At 43.0% G+C, this 27,329-nt stretch overlaps 2 protein-coding genes across 8 annotated transcripts in view; one reads left to right on the plus strand and one right to left on the minus strand.

The window, feature by feature from the left end:
• On the minus strand, positions 1–25,388 carry ANKRD66 (ankyrin repeat domain 66). Of its 4 annotated transcripts, none has more exons than XM_069975859.1 (8): positions 25,284–25,388; positions 16,340–16,431; positions 15,648–15,723; positions 15,175–15,261; positions 5,131–5,179; positions 1,147–1,305; positions 449–680; positions 1–253 (listed from the first exon to the last, which is right to left on the minus strand). In XM_069975859.1, the coding sequence occupies exons 3-8, from the start codon at positions 15,684–15,686 to the stop codon at positions 10–12; spliced, it is 810 nt and encodes a 269-aa protein (XP_069831960.1). In that variant the 5' UTR covers positions 15,687–15,723; positions 16,340–16,431; positions 25,284–25,388; the 3' UTR covers positions 1–9. The 4 variants fall into 4 exon arrangements, with proteins under 4 accessions (XP_069831960.1, XP_069831961.1, XP_069831958.1 ...); XM_069975860.1 differs by lacking the exon at positions 25,284–25,388 and adding an exon at positions 23,489–24,542; XM_069975857.1 differs by lacking the exons at positions 5,131–5,179; positions 15,648–15,723; positions 16,340–16,431; positions 25,284–25,388 and adding exons at positions 21,409–21,455; positions 23,489–24,545 and having other exon boundaries at positions 449–677.
• Positions 20,664–27,329, plus strand: part of PLA2G7 (phospholipase A2 group VII) — a 26,401-nt gene continuing 19,735 nt past the window's right edge. The window contains exon 1 of one of the 4 annotated variants that reach the window (XM_069975855.1): positions 20,664–20,767. Coding sequence is in view for 1 of the 4 variants with exons in the window: in XM_069975852.1 (XP_069831953.1) it covers positions 25,217–25,375 (159 nt within the window). In the remaining 3 variants the exon portion in view is untranslated. Of the gene's footprint in view, positions 20,768–25,201; positions 25,376–27,329 lie in introns of those variants that run through there. The other 3 variants (XM_069975853.1, XM_069975852.1, XM_069975854.1) reach the window with 3 other exon arrangements.

Here is a 27,329-nt window from a genome sequence, read left to right on the forward strand (position 1 = left end):
TCTGTTTCATCACTTTATTCTCCGCTCATTTGATGGATGACATGACCTTCCTCTTTGTATCTGACATGATTGCTGGATAAACATCGGCCTGGAGGAAAGTTTTTCTTGTTTAGTCCTGGAGTGTTTATTCTTTGAGCGGAGTTGAGATTTGAGGAGTTCTGATTTCTTGGCCTCCCAGTCTTCATCTGTCTCATCCAAGGGGGTCCCGTCCAGAGATGCAGCTAGACGGTGGTCTCTGCATTCCACTTCAGCCCTGGGAAGTACAAGCACATTTAGTAAATTAACCCATATATACAATAAGTTGCAATGTACAAAACAGTTGCAATGCCACATGCGACCTGCTGTCCTGCTGTGTGGCACTGTTTTAGGAAGAAAGCAGCCTGTATCCAATCATGGACAACCCCTTTAAGAACTTTACCCTTTATATTCTGTGTAGGATGACACTTACGTCTCCAGAAACTTGACGCAGTCTTTATGGCCGTAAATCTCTGCAATTCTTCGGGGGGAGTCTCCATGGATGTCAGTGGCGTCAATAGGTGCATGTAAGGAGTGGAGGGTGCGGAGGACGCTAAGCTTTCCTGACTCTGCAGCAAAATGTGCCGGTGTCCAGCCAATGTCCGTTCTTAGACAGGGTCGGGCCCCATAGTCCACTAGCAGCTTCACCGTGTCCGACTGCCCTGCTGGGAAAGAGTAGAGTAGTTCAGAGCAATGACTGTGGTCACCTGGCCTAATAGTAAGCAAGCATCTACCCCTTGGAAAATCCCTTTAAAAATCACTACAAAGAAACAGTTGAGGCAGCATATTTATATGCTTAAAGGAGAAGTCCGGTCACAGGAATTTTTTTTCCAACTGCAGGGCACAAGGGGAACATAAACTATATTTCCTCTCCCTGTGCCTCTCCAGCACTGGATTGCCACTCTGGAATATCCAGGAGAGCCAACGTCACAACCTAGCTGATGGACTAGCCACTCAGCCAGTCAGTGACTGAGGCCGGACGCTGATGCAGTCACTGATTGGCAGAGAGTGCAAACTATCAGCCGAGTCACAACGTCATCACAACTCGGAGGAAAATGCCTTCCAACAGGACTCCCAGAGCCTGTAACGCAGCACATCTACAAGTGTCAGGTGTATTTACACTGGATGTACCTTTGGCTGCGGCCCAGTGCAGCGCGGTCCTGTCACTCCAGTCTATATCCTTGTGATTTGGGTCATGGAGACCTCTCTTCAAGATCTCCGAGACCAAATCGTAATCCCCGAGAGCTGCTGCCTGGTGGAGCTCAGTGACGTCGGCCATCTTGTGGATTTCTGATATAAAGAGAAAAAAAAACATATAATATAAAATTTATTACTAACATTATTACTTTGTTATGTAAAAAAAAAGACCTGGAGATCTGTCCTAGTTATATCCTACAATCCAGCCCCTACCTTGCTGTAATAAGAGTCACCACTGCAGCAAGTCACTTCCTGATATTTCTTCCCTTCCTAGATCTTCCATGATCAGCTGTTAGCGTATTATTAAGAAGAGGAAGCGTTTAGGAACCAAAGCCACAAAGCAAATGACCACGTAAAGTTACAGAGCGGGGTGAATGAATGCTCAGGAACAAAGTGTATGACGGAATGGTGGTGAATAATTCCTACTTTGAATGGTCCCCAGTTACATAAGTGATGTACACTAAGGGTCAGTACTGGGACCCCTTCTGTTTAACTTGTTTAATAATGATATTAACTTAAGGTCCTATTACACGTTATATCGCTCGGATTTAAGAAATAATCTTTCTATGTGTATACAGGCAAAGATCAAATGACTAACGAAGATTTGTTTGTATGTCATTAATCACATCTTTTGAGCTTACCATAAAATCATTGTTAATCGTTCACTAATCATTCGCAAATCTTTCGGGGTATGTACACATGGTTCATTCATCACTACGATTGTTCGTATACCAGCAAATACGAACGATCGTAACTAGCGACTATCATTCCATGTACTGTATTATGGTGAATGATTTCAGGTCGTTCCCAAAAGCACTCATTTGCAATCATTTATCATTAATTGGTAGAAAAGAAAAATCGCTTTGTCTACAGCAGCGTACTTGTAAATTAGGCCCCGTCCCCAAATGCCCCGCCAGATTCACTAAGAGGTGCATGCCTCTTAGTGAATCCAGTCAGCCCTGCACCTGCCATACACCAAAGCAGGTGTAGATTTCTGCCACGAACAGGTTTCTCTGCCTGTCAATCATCCCCACACTGAGCACTGACAGGTATAGAGCCAGAGATCCCTGCCCAGATGACTACTTGCCGCCCCTCTCCCGGCCTCACGCAGCATGATAAAATTTTATTTTCACCTTTATAAAGCTACTGATGCAGCCACGGCTGGTATTCTCTGCGAGGTGCACAGTAGCTCTATACTGTGCTGCAGGGAACCATATCGGCACAATCGTACTGATTGATTCCCTTAAAATTTGTTTAGTTTTGAGGAGAAACATTTAAAGGGATATATGATTAATTTATTTAAATATATAATGGCCCCTACAAGAAATATGGGGAAAAGATGTTCCAGGTAAAACCCCCTCGAAGGACGAGGGGACATTGCCTCCACTTGGAGAAAAAAAGGTTTAATCTCCGGAGGCGACAAGCCTTCTTTACCATGAGAACTGTGAATCTGTGGAACAGTCTACCACAGGATCTGGTCACAGCAAGCTTAACAGGTTCTTAAACTAATTACCATAAATGCATATTTATAGAATGTAGAATTCATCCATCTCATCCTTGGTTGAATTTGATGGACGTGTCTTTTTTTCAAACGTACTAACTATGTAACTATGTTCTGCTGACTTTATTAACTTTATAAATAAATAATAATAATAATAACTGCAGAGAGCGAAATTCATCTGGTAATAACATCAGCACAAAACCTGTGCCCACCATGAGCTTCATGGTATAGGTTTCCATGGCTAAGCAGCTGCATGCAAGCCTTACACTACTAAGCACAATGCCAAGCACTAGATGGCTTCACAACTAGACTCTGGAATAGAATAGACATTTTCTTTGGAGAGAAGGATGACACCTCTCTCTTTGGTGTATGACAGATGAGTCTGGGTTTGGTCAATGCCAGGAGGTTATTACCTGCCTGACTGCATTGTACCAGCTGTAGAGTTCTGTAGAGGAGGCACAATGCTTTAGGGGTAACTCAGTCAGCCTTGGCTCCTTAGTTCCAATAAAAGGAAATCTAAATGCTTCAACACTAAAACATTTGTTGCTTTGAGCTTTGTGGGCACAGTTTGGGTTCTTCACTTTTCTGTCTCAGCGTGACTGCACCCAGTAAATGCAGCAAGGTCCATGACATTGTATGAAAGACCCCACCCCAAACCTCAACACCATCCAACAATTTTGGGATGAACTAGAACAGAGACCGTGAGCCTGGACTCTTCCCTCCATCAGTGTCTAACTTCACAAATGTTCTCCCGAATGAAAGAGCAGAAATCCAAAGTCTTGTAGAAAGTCTCCCCAGAAGAGTGGAAGCTGTTATAACTGCATAGCGGGAACCAAATCTATATTAATGTCTATGTATTAAGAATGGGATGTCCTATAAGCTCCTGTATGTGTTATGCCCTGGTATCCCAAACCTTGTGCACATATAGGCCTAGATATATCAAAGGGTGTAAACTGCCCACAGCAACCAATCACAGCTCCCCTTTCATTTTACCAGAGCTGAAAGTTGAGCTGTGATTGGTGGCTATGGGCAATACCAGCCTATATTCTACAGCCTTTGATAAATCCCCCACATAGATGTACATGAGAAGGTCAGTAATAATAATAGCAGATATGAGACAATGAGCTTTTTACAATAGGTATGTGTGATAGGAAGGGCTGACCTCCTGTATATATGATTGACTGACTTGTGACCTATGACCTGCTGGACTGATCGGATCAACAGGATCACAAAACCATGCAACAATGCTAATGCAAAGCACTGTGTTTTTAGCAGTCTTCCATTATTCCATTTTTATTGGCCCCATTTTAGACTACCATTATGGTGATTTTTTTGTAATGTAGAACTGACACGAGAAATGTATCCTATAGGTCGGTACGACTCCAACTGTACTAAATTTTAATAATTTCTTTTACAATTTTAAAAAATGTAACTTACAAAACTGTGAACCACCAGGTTCTGTCCCCTTTTTGTGTGATCTGTTGCTTTTACCTGTACTTTTGCATACATGGGACCTTTTAATCATTTTTGGTGATGTGATCAAAACTCAGCAATCTTTGACTTTTGGTACTATGGTTTTGCATTTATGTCACTGACAGTTAAACAGTTAAAGCGAGCAGGGGTTACGGCAGGTGTATGTGACGGAGAAGGTAAGTACCTGCGCCTTCTCTGTGGCGTACGCCACTGGTGCAGTGTTCATAAATGTCTCTCTTAGGCCTCATTCACACATTCAGCAAAGTTGTCCACGATCACGGATTCCGGGCCCAAGAGCAATTTAAGGGGACATTGAATCTTATGCATCTAATTATACGATCCATGTTGCGAAAAAATAGGACATGTCCTACTGCGAAGGCGGATCACAGCACGGATCCCCCAATAGAAGTCTATGGGATCTGTGTTTTTCTCTCCATGCAATCCGTGAAAAAAGAGGGATCCCAGCGCATCCCCACAGCTAGATCACCCCCACCCCTGTGTCAAAGAACCTTTCCAACCTCCAGAAAGCCGAATGTGCTGGTAAACCTCCCCATCACTGGCAGCACATCCCCAACCACAACCCCCATCCAGTGTGTTACAGAATACTTCCCACCCCCAAGAAAGCTAAAACAGCTGATACAGAACACACACACCCCTTTCCCCAAACCGCTTGCAAAGCATCCCCAACCACTGAACCCCTCCTTCCTCCCGGAAATCTGAATGTGCTTGTAGAGAACAAAAATGTCTTTTTATAAAAATATAACAATAGCCCATTTACACAACAGTTTACAGTGCCTAAGAATACTATTATTTCTATGGAATGTCTTACAATTACAATTTCCAGCATTGAAAAAGCTTCTGAGTGTGTAGGTGAATTTTTACATCTGACACTGGAGAACTTGATCATGCAACCGATCACTGATATAATATACTGCAGTACTTACTATATTTGCCACAGATTCTTATGGTCCTCTTACATGGAGTGATAAGTTGCTAAAAAAAAAAAAAGTTTTTACGATCACTTTAAGATCGCTTAATCCCATCTTACACACTAGGCTGAATCTTTGAAAGACTGTTTGGCCGAAGCGATCTGTAATTATCGAGCGTGCGACCAGCGACGAATTGAGAACATGTCAAAAGACCACGATTGACGATTTCTCGCTAATGGCCCTATTCCACGGAACGTTTGTCATTCATAAATTCGCTAAAACGACCGCTCGATAACGATTAATTCACGACTATATTTTGCGAACGACAACATATAACACGTGAACGAGAACGATTCTTTTGCGGTCGTTACATGCTCGTTTAAAACGTTCGCCGGGGTGATAATTTGAATACAACACACCTAGTTTTTCAACACATTGGGTGAACGATTTCACGATTTCTAATTCAACAAAACGATTAGCGAATTAGCGTTGAAAGACTAACGATTTTTTTTCGACATGTTGAAAAACATTTTATAACGACTGAACGACGATTTTGCTGTAGTCGTTCGATCGTTTACATCTATTCCACGGAACGATTATCGTTAACGAGCGGTCGTTTTAGCGAATTTATGAACGACAAACGTTTCGTGGAATAGGGCCATTATCACTTGATCGTTAGCTGTGTTTACACGGGCAGATAACTGCTCAAATGTGATAGTTATCGCACAGATTTAAGCAATAATTGCTCCGTGTAAACGGATCATAACCCACACTGAAAATTCGTGATGCATATAGATGGGGTTGAAAATACTTAACTTTACAAAAGTTTGAAATGAATGGACAACAAGGATATAAACAGCATTTCCTTACCTTATTCTGCCTTCGTAGGGATGCATTGTGGTATGTCCAGGCAGGCCTTCACAGCAGAGAACATTACAGAACATTACGTCTTTTGTTGATGTGGGTTACCATGGAGACTAGCTCCTCCCTGCTGTGTGACTGCAGCAGACACCCACTGCTGCTCCATGCTGCTGCACACATTTGTAAACAATTGAAGCTATTCTATGGTCCCCTTAGTCCCTGTCCACATGATATAAGCGATACAACCTCTAATATACTATCCACATATTCTGTTTCTGGCTTATCATGCCTGTAAGCTACGTTTCTGTAAGTGGCAAAAACATTGACAGCTCCCGGAGTCACACAGTGCTCAGCTGCCACAAGGATGGTTTTGCATAATTCTTTGCTTCTGCTTTTTATACTTTGCCTTCCGATAGCAATTACTTGGAACGACTTTCGTATCTGTATATACAGACAATTCAGCTTAAAAGGGGAAGTTCCTATTTTAAAGTTGTTGTGACAACGTCAGTGGCATTTGTCTACTGCTTGTAGATTGTGAGCCCTCGCGGGCAGGGTCCTCCTCCCCCATGTACCAGTCTGTCTTTTGCCCTCATGTAATGTGTCCTGATCTTGTACTGTTCCTGCTTGTTACCCCTATCTATTGTATAGCGCTCAGGAATTAAGGGCGCTCTATTAATAATAATAATAATAATAATAATAATAATAATATTGCTTTGTGTGCAATTTTTAACCCATGACTTCCTTATTGATATATGTGTGGCTAATCCGTTGCATAAAAAGCACTTGAAATTTTCATGTGGAAGATTGTCGGCAGAAAAAAAAACACCTGGTCCATCTAGTCGGCCCTTTTAGTATTTCCCTTCTTATTATCTTAGGATAAATATATGTTTATCCCAGGCATGTTTACATTCAGTTATTGTAGATTTACCAACCACATCTGCTGGAAGATTGTTCCAAGCATCTACTACTCTTTCAGTAAAGTATTATTTTCTCGTATAGTTTCTGATCTTTTCTTATCTAACCTCTGACTGTGTCCTCTTGTTCTTGAGTTTTTTTTATTATTAAAAACACTTCCCTATTGAACATTATTTAGGCCTTTAACCCCTTAACGACAAAGGGCGTATAGGTACGCCCTATTGCCGGTAAGGGCGTTTAGAGCGGGGCCGCACGGCGACCCTGCTCTGAACCGCGGCGGTCCCGGGTGACGCTTGTAGCCCGGGACCGTAGGTATTAGCCGTCACGGTCCGATCGCCGTGCCCGCTAATACAGTAATCAGATGCAGCTGTCAAACATGACAGCTGCATCCGATTACCGGATCCATCGTCTCCCTGGTGTCTAGTGGCGGAGATCGCTCCTCCGGGATGTTATCCTGGAGGAGCGATCTCCGTTTCTGAAGCCGGCCGGGGACCGCTCCAAGATGGCGCCGTCCCCAGCTCGGCACTCGTTTACTTCCGGCTGCAGCAGCCCGACGTAAACGAGTGCCGATCTCATGGATCTCTGCAGCATATCTATGCTGCAGAGATCTCAATGAGAGATCAAAGTGTATATACTAGAAGTCCCCTAGGGGGGCTTCTAGTATATGTGTAAAAAAAAAATATATAGTGTTGTTGTCAATAAAAAGCCCCCTCCCCTAATAAAAGCCCCCTCCCCCGGATAAAAACGCTATAAACCTGGGAACGGAGCGGTTTTAAGTGACGTATATTTGTTGACAATGGTTTGAATTTTTTACAGGCCATCAGATACAATATAAGTTATACATGTTACATATCGTTTTTCAATTTCACCACACTTTAATTTTTTTCTGGTTTCGCAGTGTACTTTATGCAAAAATTCAGCCTGTCATTGCAAAGTACAATTAGTGACGCACAAAATAAGGGCTCATGTGGGTTTCTAGGTGGAAAAATGCAAGTGCTATGGCCTTTGATGCACAAGGAGGAAAAAACGAAAACGCAAAAATCGAAATTGGCTCTGTCCTTAAGGGGTTAATATATTGAAAGGTTTCAATCATGTCCCTCCTTTCCTCCTTAGGGCCCATTCATACTATGGATTCTATGCAGAGATTTTGCTGGGAACCTCCATCCGTGGACTCCGCGCCGAATCTCTCCTGCTCACGTGCCTCTCCACTCAAAGAAATGACATGTCAATAGTGTGACCGGGCCCTTACTATACAGATTTAGATCCTTAAAGGGGTCTCCAGGAAAGGCACTTTTTTTTTACATATGCCCTGGGATTGAGTTTTTAAAAATAATAAAGGACACTTACCTCCCTGGCTTCAGCGTCACCACTATCCTGTTGCTCCATCCCCCTCTTTGGCCACAGCCAGGTCATTCAAAACTGGCTGCACTGAATGGTTGGTTAACCATTGGTCACACATTGTATATGAAAATTCTGATGTATTTATGGATGTGCAGCCATATCTGTCTTACTTTAAGGACATGTCATACTAACCTGGGCAGTCATCCAACAGAGCAGAATAAATGTGGCACGCACCGAATGAAGCTCCAATCAATGCAGTTTATTTATTAGCACGCAGGTGAGTGAGTGTGCAACAGCCATTTTGTGCGCCCACAATGTGTGCTTCCTCTTGGCCCTGTACTTCACCCCATAGTCCTGCCTTATAAAGGTACACATACACCTCTACAAACTAACAATACAATAAATATTACAAAAACAAATAGAAAGCAGGAAATATACAGAAATATTCCCACGTCTTGTATGTTACAAATGTTAAAATATACCTGTACCCTGTATGTCAGTATGGCCATAGGTCCCAAAGGGTCCCTATAGGTCCCTATAGGTCCCAAAGCCTCTGTCTTGGAATGAGCTTTGCCTGCTTATGTAATAGTGTGGCATGTGTCACCCCCCTGCAAGCAAGTATTTTACTTGTTGTAAGCCCTTACTGATTACCGGTGACAACCTTTCCCCGTGCAGATTGACTACAGGTGCTCACCCTAGCCAATATAAAAATATCTACAAATAACCGCTTATACAACATATGGAGTGTGGCGTGTGATGAAATCATTCATCAACCATTTAAATGGGAACTCCGGGTAAGGAAAACTTGTTATCTATTAAAAGTACATTAAAAGTTATATAGATGTATCTATACAATGTATTACCGTATCTGTACGGTTCTGCCGCACTGGTAGCTGATAGAAATCCAGGAAGTGAAAAAAATGGCATCTGTGCAAATCCACATTGTCTCCTGCTCCCACTGCTCTACCACCTTAGGAGACAAATATCCCATGCCTCTGTCTAACACTGTGTGTGTTTGCTGAGCACAGGCTGATGATGCAGACAGGGGGCAGGGCGTGATCTCCCAGGAGGCTTGGCTGGATCCCCCAATCCCCTGAGTGATTCACCATCTCTGTCCGGCCAGAAGCAGCTGCTGCACTGATTTCTCTAATTGTGCAGAAGGGTGAAGTGAGATTAGGGCTGTGTTCACACATGTTGGAGTGTCATTGCAGTACTGCAGCGTATTCACAAAAATGATGCAGTAACACAAGTAAATGATGCTAAACGGCAGAGAGGATCAGATCCTTATTGTGGGGCCCAAACTTCAAAGATAACAGTTGCTTGATCATAATATGTGTGTGGAAATGAAAAGAAAAAAAATCCAAAAGTTCTTTACTTTGTTCCAATATCAGCGTTACAGGTAGAGAATACAGCGTGCTGTGTGGTGTTACAGGTAGAGAATACAGCATGCTGTGTGGTGTTACAGGTAGAGAATACAGCGTGCTGTGTGGTGTTACAGGTAGAGAATACAGTGCGCTGTGTGGTGTTACAGGCGGAGAATACAGCGTGCTGTGTGGTGTTACAGGTAGAGAATACAGTGTGCTGTGTGGTGTTACAGGTAGAGAATACAGTATGCTGTGTGGTGTTACAGGTAGAGAATACAGCGCTGTGTGGTGTTACAGGTAGAGAATACAGTGTGCTGTGTGGCGTTACAGGTAGAGAATACAGCATGCTGTGTGGTGTTACAGGCGGAGAATACAGTGTGCTGTGTGGTGTTACAGGTAGAGAATACAGTGTGCTGTGTGGTGTTACAGGCGGAGAATACAGCATACTGTGTGGTGTTACAGGTGGAGAATACAGCGTGCTGTGTGGTGTTACAGGTAGAGAATACATCTTGCTGTGTGGTGTCACAGGTAGAGAATACAGCGCTGTGTGGTGTTACAGGTAGAGAATACAGCGTGCTGTGTGGTGTCACAGGTAGAGAATACAGTGTGCTGGGTGGTGTTACAGGTAGAGAATACAGCGTGCTGTGTGGTGTTACAGGCGGAGAATACAGCGTGCTGTGTGGTGTTACAGGTAGAGAATACAGGGTGTTGTGTGGTGTTACAGGTAGAGAATACAGTGTGCTGCGTGATGTTACAGGTAGACAATACAGTGTGCTGCGTGGTGTTACAGGTAGACAATACAGTGTGCTGCGTGGTGTTACAGGTAGACAATACAGTGCTGTGTGGTGTTACAGGTAGAGAACACCGTGCTGTGTGGTGTTACAGGTAGAAAATACAGCGTGCTGTGTGGTGTTACAGGTAGAGAATACAGCGTGCTGTGTGGTGTTACAGGTAGAGAATACAGCGTGTTGTGTGGTGTTACAGGTAGAGAATACAGTGCTGTGTGGTGTTACAGGTAGAGAATACAGCGTGCTGTGTGGTGTTACAGGTAGAGAATACAGCGTGCTGTGTGGTGTTACAGGTAGAGAATACAGCGTGCTGTGTGGTGTTACAGGTAGAGAATACAGCGTGCTGTGTGGTGTTACAGGTAGAGAATACAGTGTGCTCTGTGGTGTTATAGGTAGAGAATACAGTGTGCTGTGTGGTGTTACAGGTAGAGAATACAGCGTGTTGTGTGGTGTTACAGGTAGAGAACACCGTGCTGTGTGGTGTTACAGGTAGAGAATACAGTGTGCTGTGTGCTGTCACAGGTAGAGAATACAGTGTGCTGTGTGGTGTCACAGGTAGAGAATACAGCGTGCTGTGTGGTGTTACAGGTAGAGAATACAGCATGCTGTGTGGTGTTACAGGTAGAGAATACAGTGTGCTGTGTGGTGTTACAGGTAGAGAATACAGCGTGCTATGTGGTGTTACAGGTAGAGAATACAGCGTGCTGTGTGGTGTTACAGGTAGAGAATACAGTGTGGTGTTACAGGTAGAGAATACAGCGTGTTGTTTGGTGTTACAGGTAGAGAATACATAGTTAATACGGTTGAAAAAAGATACATGTCCATCAAGTTCAACCAAGGAGGGGATGGATACAGGGAAGGGGGAGGGGTGATATGTTCTATACATATGCATCTATATTATTTTGGTCTAAGAACTTGTCTAGCCCTGTTTTGAAGCCCTCTACTGTTTTTGCTGTGACCAGATCCTGTGGTAGACTGTTCCACAGATTCACAGTTCTCATGGTAAAAAAGGCTTGTCGCCTCCGGAGATTGAACCTTTTTTTCTCCAGGCGGAGGCAGTGCCCTCTTGTCCTTTGAGGGGGTTTTACCTGGAACATCTTTTCCCCATATTTCTTGTAGGGGCCATTTATATATTTAAATAAGTTAATCATATCTCCCCTTAAACGTCTCTTCTCCAGACTTAACAAATTTAATTTTGTTAATCTCTCCTCATAACTAAGATGCTCCATTCCCCTTATTAGTTTAGTTGCCCGTCTTTGTACCCTCTCCAGCTCTAGAACATCCTTTTTATGAATCGGGTTCCAAAACTGGACGGCATACTCCAGATGAGGCCGCACCAAGGCTTTATAGAGCGGTAATAATATATCCCTGTCCCGAGAGTCCATGCCTGTTTTAATGCATGACAATATCCTACTGGCCTTAGAAGCAGCTGACTGACATTGTGTGCTGTTCTGTAGTCTATTATCTACAAGTATACCCAGATCCTTCTCCATCAGCGACTCTCCCAGAGTAACTCCCCCCAGGACATATGATGCATGTGGGTTATTAGTACCCAGGTGCATAACTTTACATTTATCCACATTGAACCTCATTTGCCAAGTGGACGCCCAAACACTCAGTGTGTCTAAGTCATCCTGTAACATCTGCACATCCTCCATAGACTGTACTGTACTACAAAGCTTGGTGTCATCTGCAAAGATAGAAACATTGCTGTTAATTCCATTCTCAATATCATTAATAAACAAGTTAAACAGAAGAGGGCCCAGTACTGACCCTTGGGGTACACCACTTATTACCGGGGACCATTCGGAGTAGGAATCATTCACCACCACTCTCTGGGTACGATTATTAAGCCAGTTTTCAATCCAGTTACACATTAAATTTTCCAAACCGATAGACTTTAACTTACCCATCAGACGTCCATGAGGAACTGTGTCAAACGCTTTTGCAAAATCCAGGTACACTATATCCACAGCCACGCCGCCATCCAGGCTTCTACTTACCTCTTCATAGAAACATATTAGGTTGGTTTGACAGCTTCTGTCCTTAGTAAAACCATGCTGGTTATCACTTATAATATTATTAGCCACTACATATTCCTGGATGTAGTCCCTTATAAGCCCCTCAAATAGATTCCCCACAATGGATGTTAAGCTTACAGGTCTGTAGTTACCTGGGGAAGTTCGAGAGCCCTTTTTGAAAATCGGCACTACATTTGCCTTACGCCAGTCCCTCGGCACAATACCAGTCAGCAAAGAATCACGGAATATTTCATACAAGGGTAGTGAAATTACAGAACTGAGTTCCCTAAGAACTCTGGGGTGCAGTCCATCAGGCCCTGGAGCTTTGGTTACATTGAGTTTGTTTAATTTATCTTGGACCATATCTATAGTAAACCAGTTCAGTACATTACATGTGTTAGCAGCACTGGCCCCACCCACCTCAGTACTGGCCCCACCCACCACAGCTCCATCCTCTTTTGTATATACAGAACTGAAGAACCCATTAAGTAACTCAGCTTTCTCCTGATCCCCAGTTATTAATTCCCTGTCGCCAGTGTGCTGTGTGGTGTTACAGGTAGAGAATACAGCGTGCTGTGTGCTGTCACAGGTAGAGAATGCAGTGTGCTGTGTGGTGTCACAGGTAGAGAATACAGCGCTGTGTGGTGTTACAGGTAGAGAATACAGCATGCTGTATGATGTTTGAGGTAGAGAATACAGTGTGCTGTGTGGGTGGGACCACAATGAAATGATAAAGTACTGCAAATAATTCAGTAACACAATGAAACTGCAATGTGTGAACACAGCCTAGATGTTCTGCAATAGCTTTGGTCGGGGAATGTGCAGGGTGGGGGACTGTGCTGAACAGCTGAGGGAAAGCATTGCATTCTGGAACCTGTAGTACCGTGTACAACTGCTCAACCAGGAAGTGCAGAAACACAAAACAGAACAAAACCAATCCAAAACAAATGGATTTTGGTCATTTAAAAACTGCAATAGATAGGTAAGTAATGCTTTATGCTTCTGCAGAAGTTTCATTTTTTTTAACCTCTACCTGGAGTTCCCCTTTAAAGGGGTTGTCCAGCCTTAGAAAAACATGGCCACTTTCTTCAAGAGACAGCACCACTCTTGTCTCTAGTTTGGGTGCAGGTTTTGCAACTCCGTTCTACTGAAGTGAATGGAGCTTAATTGCAAACCGCACCTGAACTGGACACAAATCTGCTGTCTCTGAAAGAAAGTGGCCATGTTTTTCTAATGCTAGACAACCCCTTTTTCCATATATTTCTATGGAAGACCAACCATATCTGGCTTAGGGTATACTCACACGAACGGGCTCGCAGCGAGATTCTCGCTGCGAGCCCGGCAGGTCCTGGCAGTTCCCATACACTACATACTTGCTGCGGTCTAAACGACCGCAGCGAGTATGTAATTATACCGCCCTTAACACCTTCTGCTCCCGCCCGGCTCCCCCGCTGTAAGCATACTTTACCTATCCTTGCTGCACGGGTCCGGCGTCCTGCTCTCCCGTCCGGCCAATCAGTGGCTGCAGCTGGGCAACACACTAATTGGCCGGACGGGAGAACAGGACGCCGGACCCGTGTAGCGAGGACAGGTAAAGTATGCTTACAGCGGGGGAGCCGGGCGGGAGCAGAAGGGATTGAGGGCGGCTGAAATACATACTCGCTGCGGTCGTTTAGACCGCAGCAAGTATGTAGTGTATGGGAACTGCCAGGACCTGCCGGGCTCGCAGCGAGAATCTTGCTGCGAGCCCGTTCGTGTGAATATACCCTTACTGTGGAACCATGTATATGAACAGTGTTTCATTGCTTATCCAGGCTTTAGAATAACATGTCTGCTTTCCTCCACAAACAGCACCTCTCCTGTCCTCAGTTTGGGTGAGTGGAGCTTAATTGTAACACCATACAAAACCTGAGGACAGGGGTGGCACTGTTTTTCCAAGAAAGTATCCATGCTTTTTCTATTCCTGGATGATCCCAATTAAGGTAGACTGGAAGGTTATGGAACCCCAAGCAAAGCCTTCATCTCTTTTTTATGAGTATCTGCTAACAGATACATGGTGCATATTTCATAAGTGCATCTGCATCAGGAATGTTATACAATAATAAGTGGATGCAGCCATGCCAAATATTAGTTCTTCAGTCACATGATAACATTTCACCCCAGGAGTGTGAGGAACTCCCAAGCTGCAGATTTTTGCATATGTTTTTCTTTGCTGTAAATGTTTGTAATGACTCAGGAGAACCATTCCCTATGCAGCACACCATAGAGAGAAGCTGAATCATATAACAACCGCGTAGAGCGATTGTGTCAGGAAAGTAGAACAAAGTTCATACGGCAAATTTTATGTATCGATATAGCAACAAAGTTTCTGTTATTGCTTCCTTATAGGCGTTGTCACCCTTTTTCCTTGTAATCTCACAACTCAAACCCACCTAAATATCTGTATAATAGATAAGCCGTTCTAGCTATAGTCGTTTCACAACATTTCGCAAGTCATTCCTTGCATTTTTTCCAAAACCATCTTTCCACTAAATTTCAGCCCTGACACAAAGTGATTTTCTAACATGGTTTCAGTAATCTTCTTATTAGCTCTGGAGAAAGTGTAATGAAGACAAAGCTGATATCACTCAGGCCGCTGCTCGTGGTAAAATAGGAAGCCAATCACAGAACAAATGCATCAAGAAAGCAACAAAAATGCCATGTGTGAACAAGCCTGGATTATAAGAGCACACTGGTTGTATATGGATTCAGCCTTTGAGATGAGCGCACCTTGAGCATGCTTGGGTCCATCCAAGCCCCTGCATTCGACATTTGATGAATGGTGGTTGAAGAAGTTAGATGCAATCCTCCGGAGTCCTGGAAAACATGGATACAGACATAAACAGACCCAAGCATGAGTGCACAGATGAAAAAAACAGCTATACTTTGCAAAATCAGGTCATAATAATGAGCATGTTTAATCAGTTACGGCTGTTCTATAAGATATTTCCACTGTCAGCCAATTTCCCATTGACTTCAATGGAGCGCATTACTATACTTAAAATACAGCTGTACTTTTACCTCCTAATTACAGCTGTATTTTACCATTATTTTATAATGTGTGAACATAGCCTTAGGCTGCTTTTACAAGTAAAGGAAAGAGCCTGCAACAATATTTGTGAAAAAACACGTATAGGATATGCAGATATCATTGTAACCATACTATTACACAAGGTGATTACAGGCTGTACTTGGCCGATTACCTTTTTATGTAATTGTTGATGCAGAAAGGAAATGGTCATCTGACACGCATAGTGATTTATCTTATCGTATAAATGCCTATAGTTTAAAAGAAAAAAACCATTGCTTGTGGTTCACTACACAAGCATTTAAGTGATTGATCTGTACAAGTAAAAAGACCCTAAGGGTAGCTTCACACGTACCGTATCCCTGCGTATTTAACGCTGCGTTTTTGGTGCGATTTTTTTTTTTTACATGCGAGTTTTGATTTTCACATGAAAATCATGTGAAAATCAAAACTCACATGTAAAAATTGCACCAAAAACGCAGCGATACAGTACGTGTGAAGGCACCCTTATGGAGCGTTTACACAGAGAAATTTATCTGACAGATCTTTGAAGCCAAAGCCTGGAACAGACTATAAATAGAAAACTGGTAATAAGGGAAAGACTGAGATTTTTCTTATTTTCAAATCCTTTCCTGGCTTTGGCTTCAAAAATCTGTCAGCTAAATCTCTCTATGTAAACACACCCTTATTCGTGCTTTATTTGATTGGTGGACAGTGTCACCAAGGTGGGGCTTAGTAGTAGATGGGCCCCATCTCCCTGCTGAGCAGGAAAAAGACACAAGCAAGTGTTATACAGGTATATATCAAATGTGCAGAATCTTAGCTTGTGGATGCGTGACAATATCATTTTAAATGGCCTTTATGTACCTTATTGTTGGGACAGTAGTCTGGATCAGCTCCCCACAATCTCCATTGTCAGTGCAGCCTCTGCTAGGCTACCCCTGGCTGCTTGACCGCAACTGATTAATGAAGCAATAGAAAGCGAGTTAATGGATCAATCCAGTTCATATGTTACTGCTATTTTTGCTCATAGAAGTCCCTAGGGGCACTACAAAAGTGTATAAAAATGCTTTTTAGGGTACAAACCCACACACCGTATACACAGCAGATACGCAACAAACACGCAGCAAATACGCAGCTGATTTGTTGGTACAGATTTGATGCTGAGTTCAGTTATTTAGATCTAATCTGCTGCGTATTTGCTGCGTATCGCAGCAGTAAATACGCTGCATAAACGGTGTGTGGGTTTATACCCTTAAAGTATTCATAAATCTATTCTATAATAAGTTTAAATGTGTTATCCAGTGCTACAAAAACATGGCCATTTTCTTTCAGAGACAACGCGACTCTTGTCTCCAGTTCAGGTGCAGTTTGCAATGGAATGGAATTGAGCAGCAAAACCCCACCCAAGCTGGAGACAAGAGTGGTGTTGTCTCTGGAAGAAAGTGGCCATGTTTTTGTAGCACTGGATAACCCCTTTAAGTTCAAGTCATCTATTTTTTTTTTTTTTAAGTTAAAAAAATAGATACATCTGCTATTGCACATGCCACAGAAAATTGGTTTCACACCCCAAAAATAATGATTTTTTTTATTCTGAATAAAATGTAAAACAAATGAAACAAACATTTAGAAACAGCAGAATATGTGATATTATAAGTTACTGTACAGTAATGGAGAGGATGGGAAACACAAGGGCTGACAGACTGGACAGAAGAGGGGAGCATGAAGGAAAGAGCGGGGAATATGTGGGCACATACATGCAGCACTCTCTGTCCAGGGAGAGAGGGGTTACAGCTATGGAGAGATCACCTCCACAGTCCTGTCGCCTGATGTAAGCCCCAGCCTGATGTGTATCTTCTATGATTTGGAAGGTGAGGGAGTAGAGATGAGGGAACCTGGAGCATGCTCGAGTCGATCCGAACCCAAACGTTCGGCATTTGATTAGCAGTGGCTGCTGAATTTGGATAAAGCCCTAAGGCTATGTGGGAAACATGGATATAGTCATTGGCTGCATCCATGTTTTCCAGACAACCTTAGAGCTTTATCCAAGTTCAGCAGCCACCGCTAATCAAATGCCGATCGTTCGGGTTCGGATCGACTCGAATCCGAACCCGGTTCGCTCATCTCTATGAGGGAGTCTTCCTTGGTCAGAGTACAGTGCTGTAGATCAGCTATGCAGACCATGCCCCTCCCCCTCAGCACAGGGAGCTCTTACACCAAAGCAATGCTCTTAAACCAAGTCACAAAAAATACGATATTCAATACTTTGTGTGTGTAAGTACACAGGAGCCCAGTGCCGTGCGCCCCGACGTACGTTTCGGCTAGAACGCCTTTATCGAGGGGTGGCGCTTTATCGTGAGATCCGATACTATATAGGCCGCTTTAATTAACCCCAGCCAATCAGGTGAAGAATCAGTGAAGAAAAGCGCCATCCCTCGATAAAGGCGTTCTAGCCGAAACGTACGTCGGGGCGCACGGCACTGGGCTCCTGTGTACTTACACACACAAGGTATTGAATATCGTATTTTTTGATGCTACTGATGTTATTAGTCACGTTTGTTGGACTATACTAAGGGGAAGCTACATTATGATGCTCCCAGCATTTTTACCTTTGTGTTATCTTCAATAGAGGTTTGTTTACCATTAATGTATGTAGCCCATGTGTCTTGCCAATTCAGTTCTGTTTCCTCTATTTGTTATTTCACATGTATTTTTAACCCTTTAAGGACATGGCCCATTTTCGTTTTTACGTTTTCGGTTTTTCCTCCTTGTGTTTAAAAGGTCATAGCACTTGCATTTTTCCACCTAGAAACCCACATGAGCCCTTATTTTTTGCGTCACTATTTGTACTTTGCAATTACAGGCTGAATTTTTGCATAAAGTACACTGCGAAACCAGAAAAAAATTCAAAGTGTGGTGAAATTGAAAAAAAAAACGCATTTCTTTTATTTGGGGGAAATGTGTTTTTACGCCATTCACCCTGGGGTAAAACTGACTTGTTATGCATGTTCCTCAAGTCGTTACGATTAAAACGATATATAACATGTATAACTTATATTGTATCTGATGGCCTGTAAAAAATTCAAACCGTTGTTAACCAATATACGTGCCTTAAAATCGCTCCATTCCCAGGCTTATAGCGCTTTTATCCTTTGGTCTATGGGGCTGTGCGAGGTGTCATTTTTTGCGCCATGATGTGATCTTTCTATCGGTACCTTGATTGCCCATATACGTCTTTTTGATCGCTTTTTATTACATTTTTTCTGGATTTGATGCGACCAAAAATGCGCAATTTTGCACTTTGGGATTTTTTTTGCGCTGACGCCGTTTACCGTACGAGATCAGGAATGTGATTAATTAATAGTTCGGGCGATTACGCACGCGGCGATACCAAACATGTTTATTTATTTATTTATTTGTTTACTTTTATTTAAAACCTGGGAAAAGGGGGGTGATTCAGACTTTTATTAGGGGAGGGGGCTTTTTACTATTAACAACACGTTTTGTTTTTTTTTTACACATATACTAGAAGCCCCCCTGGGGGACTTCTAGTATATACACTTGGATCTCTCATTGAGATCTCTGCAGCATAGATATGCTGCAGAGATCCATGAGATCGGCACTCGTTTGCTTTCGGCTGCTGCAGCCGGAAACAAACGAGTGCCGAGCCGAGGACGGCGCCATCTTGGACGCGTCCCCGGCCGGCATCAGTAACGGAGATCGCTCCTCCGGGACAAGGTCCCGGAGGAGCGATCTCCCCCACTAGACACCAGGGAAACGTTGCCTCCGGTAATCGGAGGCAGCTGTCAACTTTGACAGCTGCCTCCGATTAGCTAATTAGCGGGCACGGCGATCAGACCGTGCCCGCTAATAGCGGCGGTCGCGGGCTACTCGCGGCACCCGGGATCGCGGCACTTCAAAGCGGGGCCGCCGCGCGGCCCCGCTTTGAAGTGCAAGTGAGGACATAGGACGTACCGGTACGTCCTATGTCCTTAAGAGGTTAATTAAGTATCAATAAAAAGTATTTTTATCAATATCATTTGGGTTATCAGCAATATATTCTTGTAGGTTGTGTTGCTAGTTAGTGCTGAGTTATTCCCTCGTTTTTTCCCCGATACGGTTTATGACACTAGGCGGTTATTAGAAGAAGGGGAGTTAGTCTCACTGTAGCATATAAGTGTTGCAATTTTAAAATGAGAATTGGTTGTGTCTAGAGATGAGTGAACCTGGAGCATGCTCGAGTCCATCCGAACCTGAACTTTCGGCATTTGATTAGCGGTGGCTGCTGAAGTTGGATAAAGCCCTAAGGCTATGTGGAAAACATGGATATACTCATTGGCTGTATCCATGTTTTCCAGACAACCTTAGAGCTTTATCCAAGTTCAGCAGCCGCCACTAATCAAATACCGAACGTTCGGGTTCGGATGGACTCGAACCCGGTTCGCTCATCTCTAGTTGTGTCCTTAAAGGGTTAAAGGGGTTATCCAGTGAAAATCTGTGATTTCTTTCAAATCACCTGGTTTCAGAAAGTTATATAGATTTGTAATTTACTTCTGTTTAAAAGTCTTGTCTTCCCATACTTATTAGCTGCTGTATGTCCTGCAGGAAGTGGCGTATTCTTTCCAGTCTGACACAGTGCTCTCTGCTACCACCTCTGTCCATGACCGGAACTGTCCAGAGCAGCAGAAAATCCCCATAGAAAACCTCTTCTGCTCTGGACAGTTCCTGACATGGACAGAGGTGGCAGCAGAGAGCACAATGTCAGACTGAAAAGAAAACACCACTTCCTGCAGGACATACAGCAGCTGATAAGTATGAGAAAACTTGAGATTTTTAAATACAAGTAAATTAAAAATCTATATAACTTCCTGAAACCAATTTCGCTGGATAACCCCTTTAAGAAGGGTATGTACTAGACAACTGCAAGTGATGCCTCCACTATACTGTGCTCTGGAATACCGAGCTTACTAGAGAGTAATGGTACTGCGTGGGTGTCCTCTGTGACAACAGGTGTGGATTATACTCTCTGAGAAACAACAAAACCGTAGGTGTATAGAGAGTGTACAGACATGACTTCTGCCCCAGTAACCAGCACCCTGATCTGAAATGAACTTCAAGGAAGGAGAAGTTTAGTCCCTCCCCTTCTTCACTGATGAAAATAGTCAGGAAAGAAGCTGTGACCTGCCCTCTAATACACAGTACAGCCCTGCCAGAGTCAGCTGGAGGCTCACAACACAGCACAATGCTGCTGCTGCGGCTGCAGTGAGGGAGCCGAGCCAGGATTACAGCTGGGAGGTGAGTCTCTGCCAGTTCTGCTCATAGTGATGTTATCGTGTACAGGGCATCAGGAAATGTGCTGCTAGCCTGTCGCCACCACATAGTCATAACTTATTTAAATGCTAACCTGTGGCTGTCCAACTAAAACTCCCATCATGCCCTAACAGTCTACAGTAGAATGTAGGTAACCAGCATGTAATAACCATCTGCTCTACATGACAATACAGGTTTGTTCAGTTTGGTTACCTGTCAGTCTGATACGATTAGTGGGAGTCTCACCATCAGGCTATGTTCACACTCTTTATAAACGGCCGTTCTGCATGAACTGCCATTGTTTAACACTAACTAGGGCCGAAATCAATGATTACGATCATTAATTCCGGACGTAGGTAGCTTTAAACAATGGCCGTTCATGCAAACGGCCATTGTTTATACATAAACATAGCCTTAAAGAGTATAAGGGGCCTCTACAGTCTAGCTGATTTTGACAGTTCTACACAGCTATTTCTTTAGTTGACAATGGGGACTATGAAGACAAAGGTTTAACGTGTCACTGTCATTTAAACAAACTTTTGGCATTTTATACAGACAGGATCCCCAACGATCTCTAGAACGAGCAGGGAGAAGCGCTCAGCTAAAAACTTCTCTTTCCGACTTACCTTGTTGCAGGAGACAGGCTCTATAAACTTTCAGTAGAATCCTTTTGCTACAGAAAGGAGAGAAACAGAGAGAGGAGCTCAGCTATGCTCTTCTTCCTACTCATTCTAGAGATTGGTGGGAAACCCTGACCAGTAAAACTTTTAAAATGTCTCTATAGTCAAAAATTTCTTCAATTGTCCATGTTAGAAAACCTATTTCACTATACACAGCTAGGATCTACTCTAGTGTTGAGCAACCTTCAGAAAAGTATCCGGCATTTAACTCCCGACGTCTGGAGAAGTTGGATGCCACCCTAGGGAGTCCTGGAAAACATGGATACAACTGTGGAGACTGTCCAAAGTTGGAGAACTCCTTTCAAGGGTTTCTCTACTGAAGGCTTATCCTTACAATAGCTGACATTTGATCAGGGGGGGGTCTGACTTCTTGAAGGGGCAGTGAAGGGTCGACAAATCCTGTGTTTTCATGTTCTATTGAGCATCTCCCAGATGTAATACCTATGACATCTCCTACACTTTGTGACGATGGAACCCTGGATAGGTTACACAGAGCCTCAAGGCCAGTAACTGTAAATGGATGTAGGTGGGTGATGATGGGAAATGTCTGGGACGAATGACGTCCTGGATACATGGATATGCAATCGGCCTGTGTAGACCATGTGTCATAGTCTCTATGATTCAGCTTCAGTATTACACAATTCATCCTCTGGGATATGTAACTGGAATTACATAAAGTGAAACCATGGGCTGTCAGGGCTGGGCAGATGCAGGACTGGTGTTTATCAGATACATTGCGATCTGTCATACTTGCTAGTAAAAGACTAACGGTTACTTGCACAATAGGGCACAGGGTACATCAGTACAGGATTATATGTGCCAGCTATTGTGATATAAGACTTTTCCTGATGTGAATCATAAAAATAAATTATTGCTCAATATATGACTTGCAGGCTACATCCCTCTTTACTGCTACTGAAAAGCAAAAGAAATAGTGGTGCATACAGGGATGTGTACAAATGCCACCTATAGGGATCCTTTGTAACGAGATGTATACTGTTCATGTACTCACTACCCCCCTCGTAAAACTCGACTTGGCTATTTATTAGAATACTTACTATGGTTGCAACACCTAGACCCCGACTAAAGACCCTATTACACCAAGCGACTATCAGCCGTATTTAGATGATAATCGCTTTGTGTAATAGAAGACAACGATCAGCCGACATGCCGCTGTCATTCAACAGGCTGAAATGACAATGATCAGCCTGTTAACTATCTGCTGCCGTCGTTTCATGTAATAGGTGCCGCCGCTGTGTCCTATGGGCTGCCTGAACGATCTGACAATCACCCAGGCAGCCCCCCCTTGCCCGCTCCTCCTCCTCCTGACAGGTTGGCGTTCGCTTGCTTTCCAACATCGCCCCTGGACCATAAGGGGACATGTCTGGGCTAAATAATTCCTTGTAAGGCTGTGTTCACACATGCATTCGCATTGCAATACTGCATTATTTAATTGCAGTAATTAATCATTTCATTGCAGTAATTATTTCATTGCTGTCCTTAATTGCATTAATGCAATGTACCAGTTGCTTTCTCTTTCACTGGGCTGAGAGGGTTGCTTCATTAAAGGAAATCAATCAGCCAATTGGGCTGATAAAGTTCCCAGGAGCGATGTATAAAGCTGCTGCAGCAGCCGTGGCATGTACCGGCCCAGCTGCAGCAGGAGCATTATACCTAAGAAAAAAAGTTTAATTCTCTGGGTGCGTGACAGACACAGGCGGGGAACTAGTAATCTGGGCGGCTTCCCGCCCGTATCTAGTCACCGCTCTCTGCCTGTCAGCGCACTCGGAAGGGATGATTGACAGCCAGAGAGGTCCATTACTGGCCTCTCTGCATGTCAATCATCCTGCAGAGCGTGACACTCAGCAGATGACGGCTACTCTCTGATGCCGGTCACTTAACCCCCTATTTGGGCGGCCAATTGTGACCACAGCATCTATGCAGTTATTTGTGAGAAGCTGATCAGTTGCCATAGAAGCCTGAGGCCTCTACAGCTACCATGTAGGCTCCACTAGTACAGACTTACCATAGGCAGGCTGAAATGACAATACTGTGCTGCAGTGTACGGTACAAATTATCATAAGATCCCCTGTACAAGTCTCTTGAACCTGATTCACACATCCGTAATGCTCTCCGTAACTGCAGAGCCCCCCTATAGACAGGACTATGAATGTGCATCTGTAACCATTTGCATGTGCGCAGATCCCTTCATTCAAAAGTGGTATAAATAGGGAAAAAAAGCACCATGCACCAACTTTGGTGTTTTTTAGTGGCATCATTTTGAGGGACAGCTACTAAGGGATCTAATTTGTGTGACTCTTCTAATGGGGATTGGTGTGTATTTGTTCCAATATCTTGTAACTGATTTATTAAAATGTAGCACTGCCATAGCGAATCTATCTTAAGTAAAAAGTCGCAAAAACTGCGCAAGCATATTCACCTGGTACTGACCAGACGTAGGCCTGCACCTGTTTGTGCAACCTTTTAAAAAGTCGCAAATGATAAATTGGGCTCTAATCCCGGATTATGCAAACTTTTGGGTGAATACTCAAAACAGGCAGATTTTTTTTCTGGTTCATAAATAGAATTTAGTCCAGAAATGGGTAAAAAATCCAATTATTCACCTAAAAATAAGCAGAAACCGCTTGATAAATTTCCCCGCTAATCTGAGTCCTGCCCTAAGGGTGAGTAGAGTAAGGGCCCTATTCCATTGGACGATTATCGTTAAATCATTCGAATCTAAACAATAATCGTTCGTTTGAATAGCAGTTAACGACTAACGATCGAACGAGAAATCGTTGATCGTTTTATAAGACCTGGACCTATTTTTAGCGTTGCTCGTTCGCAAAACGTTCCCATTAAATAAGACATCGGTCGGTCGTTCGCAATAGATACGAACGCAATAGCGAATAAATAGCGAAGAAAAAACTATCGCAGCTACGATAATAATTAACGATTATCGTTTCATGGAAATGAGTGAACGTTTTCCGGTCATTCGCAATAGCAGTCGTTTGAGATCGTTAACGATTGTGCAAACGATAATCGTCCGGTGGAATAGGGCCCTATTCCACTGGACGATAATCGTTTAGATTATCGTTAAATCGTTCAAATCTAAATTGTTCGTTTGAATAGCAGTTAACGACTAACGATCGAACGAGAAATAGTTGATAGTTTAATAAGACCTGGACCTATTTTTATCGTTGCTCGTTCGCAAATCTTTCACATTGAATAAGAAGTCGGTCGGTCGTTCGCAGTAGTGACGAATGCAATAGTGACGACAAGACTGATCATGTAACGATTATCTTTTCATGTAAATGGGCAAACAATTTCAGGTCTTTCGTAATAGCGGTCGTTTGGATCGTTTATCGTTAACGATTATGCGAACGATAATCGTCCGGTGGAATAGGGCCCTAATAATACATAGGACCATTGGTCTCACAAGACAAAAAAGGCCTCATACAGCGCTGTAGATAGAAACAATAGGAGTTATGGCTGCTAGAAAGATGAAGAAAAAGATGGAAGCTGTATGTTCATTATTCCTTATATCAGGCTGATGATACTCGACTTCATGCCTGTGTATTACAGAGCCCTCAGTACACCTCATACTCCACCTCACTCCTCTATGCACATATATCAGGCTGTGTATTAGACCCCTCAGGGAGCTCCTTACACTCGTCCTCATGTCCCCTCTATACTCATATATCAGGATGTATTAGTCCCCTCAGGGAGCTCCTCATACTCCTCCTCACACCTCATGTCCCCTCTATACTCGTATATCAGGCTGTGTAGACATGGCCCCCTCTCCTCCCAGCCCTGCCTACACATCAGCAGCCGGCACAGGAAGCCATGTCATTCACTTCCTACAGCCCGCCCTGTCACTGAGGGGCCCGCTCCGCCATGTCACCCGGCTGAGGTAACTGTATATACTGGCGATCGTCCCTGACAGGACTGGGCGGGAAACACGCGATGACGTCACGGCAGTGTGTAATTCTGCTGAGGACAGTGTAGTGGGGGGAGGGGCCTAACCCTGTATATAATAATGTGTAATGGGACTATTATATACTGTAATAGAGTGCCTTATAGTGTGTAAATCATGTATAATATGCATGTATAATATAGTATTTGTTTTATTTATTGTGCAATGTAGTGTATATATAATTACAGTGTGTGAGGGAGGGGCTCTAATATGTATTGTTATATAATGTGTAGTATATATTGTATCATACATTTTTATTATATAGTGTGCTGTGTATTGTATAGCTTTTCATATTGTGTACTTTGTATTATTGTGCAATATGTAGTTCAGCATGTTATGTATTGTGTAGTGTGTTGGGTACTGCATGTATGTGTATAATAGTGTTGTGTATTGTGTGTATTACATATGTATTAGTGTTATGCACAGTGTGTATTATATAGTGTGCTGTGTACAATGTTTTATAGAGTGTGATGTATGGGTATTTTATAGTGTGTTATGTTTTCTTTATTATATAGCCTGTTGTGTGTTATATAGTATATAATTTATATTGTGGAGGGATTACATAGTGGGCTTTGTAATATATGTATATTATATAGTGTGTACTACCGTGTATAACCTGTTATGCACTGTGTGTGTAATATATTTTGGGTTGTGTACTGTGTGTATTATGGCATGTTATGTGTGCTGTGTATAGAGTGTTATGTGTAGTGTATAATGTATACTGTGGTTGTTGTGTAATGTGTGTATTATACAACATCCTCTACTATTAGTTATACACTGCATCTCTTACATTGATGTGTTTCCATAGACTTGTCTGGTCTATATAGTTATAGTAGATGCCGCTGTACACTCTGATACATGTGAGGGGGGGCCCAATATGACACAGGTAGCGGTCACATCTATATCATACCTCACTGTTACACTACATACAGATAGTATTCACATCTATATCATACCTCACTGTTACACTACATACAAGTAGCGGTCACATCTATATCATACCTCACTGTTACACTACATACAGGTAGTACTCACATCTATATCATACCTCACTGTTACACTACATACAGGTAGTACTCACATCTATATCATACCTCACTGTTACACTACATACAGGTAGCGGTCACATCTATATCATACCTCACTGTTACACTACATACAGGTAGCGGTCACATCTATATCATACCTTACTGTTACACTACATACAGGTAGCGATCACATCTATACCATACCTCACTGTTACACTACACAGGTAGTACTCACATCTATATCATACCTCACTGTTACACTACATAGAGGTAGCGGTCACATCTATATTATACCTCACTGTTACACTACATAGAGGTAGTATTCACATCTATATCATACCTCACTGTTACACTACACACAGGTAGTGGTCACATCTATATCATACCTCACTGTTACACTACACACAGGTAGCGATCACATCTATACCATACCTCACTGTTACACTACACAGGTAGTACTCACATCTATATCATACCTCACTGTTACACTACATAGAGGTAGCGGTCACATCTATATCATACCTCACTGTTACACTACATACAGGTAGCGATCACATCTATACCATACCTCACTGTTACACTACACAGGTAGTACTCACATCTATATCATACCTCACTGTTACACTACACACAGGTAGCGATCACATCTATACCATACCTCACTGTTACACTACACAGGTAGTACTCACATCTATATCATACCTCACTGTTACACTACATAGAGGTAGCGGTCACATCTATATCATACCTTACTGTTACACTACGTAGAGGTAGTATTCACATCTATATCATACCTCACTGTTACACTACACAGGTAGTACTCACATCTATTTCATACCTCACTGTTACACTACATACAGGTA

Source organism: Dendropsophus ebraccatus, chromosome 6 (genome assembly GCF_027789765.1).
Source record: "Dendropsophus ebraccatus isolate aDenEbr1 chromosome 6, aDenEbr1.pat, whole genome shotgun sequence".
In the NCBI taxonomy this organism is placed as follows: Eukaryota; Metazoa; Chordata; class Amphibia; order Anura; family Hylidae; genus Dendropsophus; species Dendropsophus ebraccatus.

Coding starts and splice junctions, on each gene's coding strand:
- ANKRD66 (XM_069975856.1), bottom strand. CDS start 23,640: ATGCACATTCATAGTCCTGTCTATAGGGGGGCTCTGCAGTTACGGAGA. Junction 21,456..23,488: donor GTCATTTCAGCCTGCCTATG/GTAAGTCTGTAC, acceptor TCCTTTCTGTAG/CAAAAGGATTCTACTGAAAG. Junction 15,262..21,408: donor AGCCTGTCTCCTGCAACAAG/GTAAGTCGGAAA, acceptor CATGTTTTCCAG/GACTCCGGAGGATTGCATCT.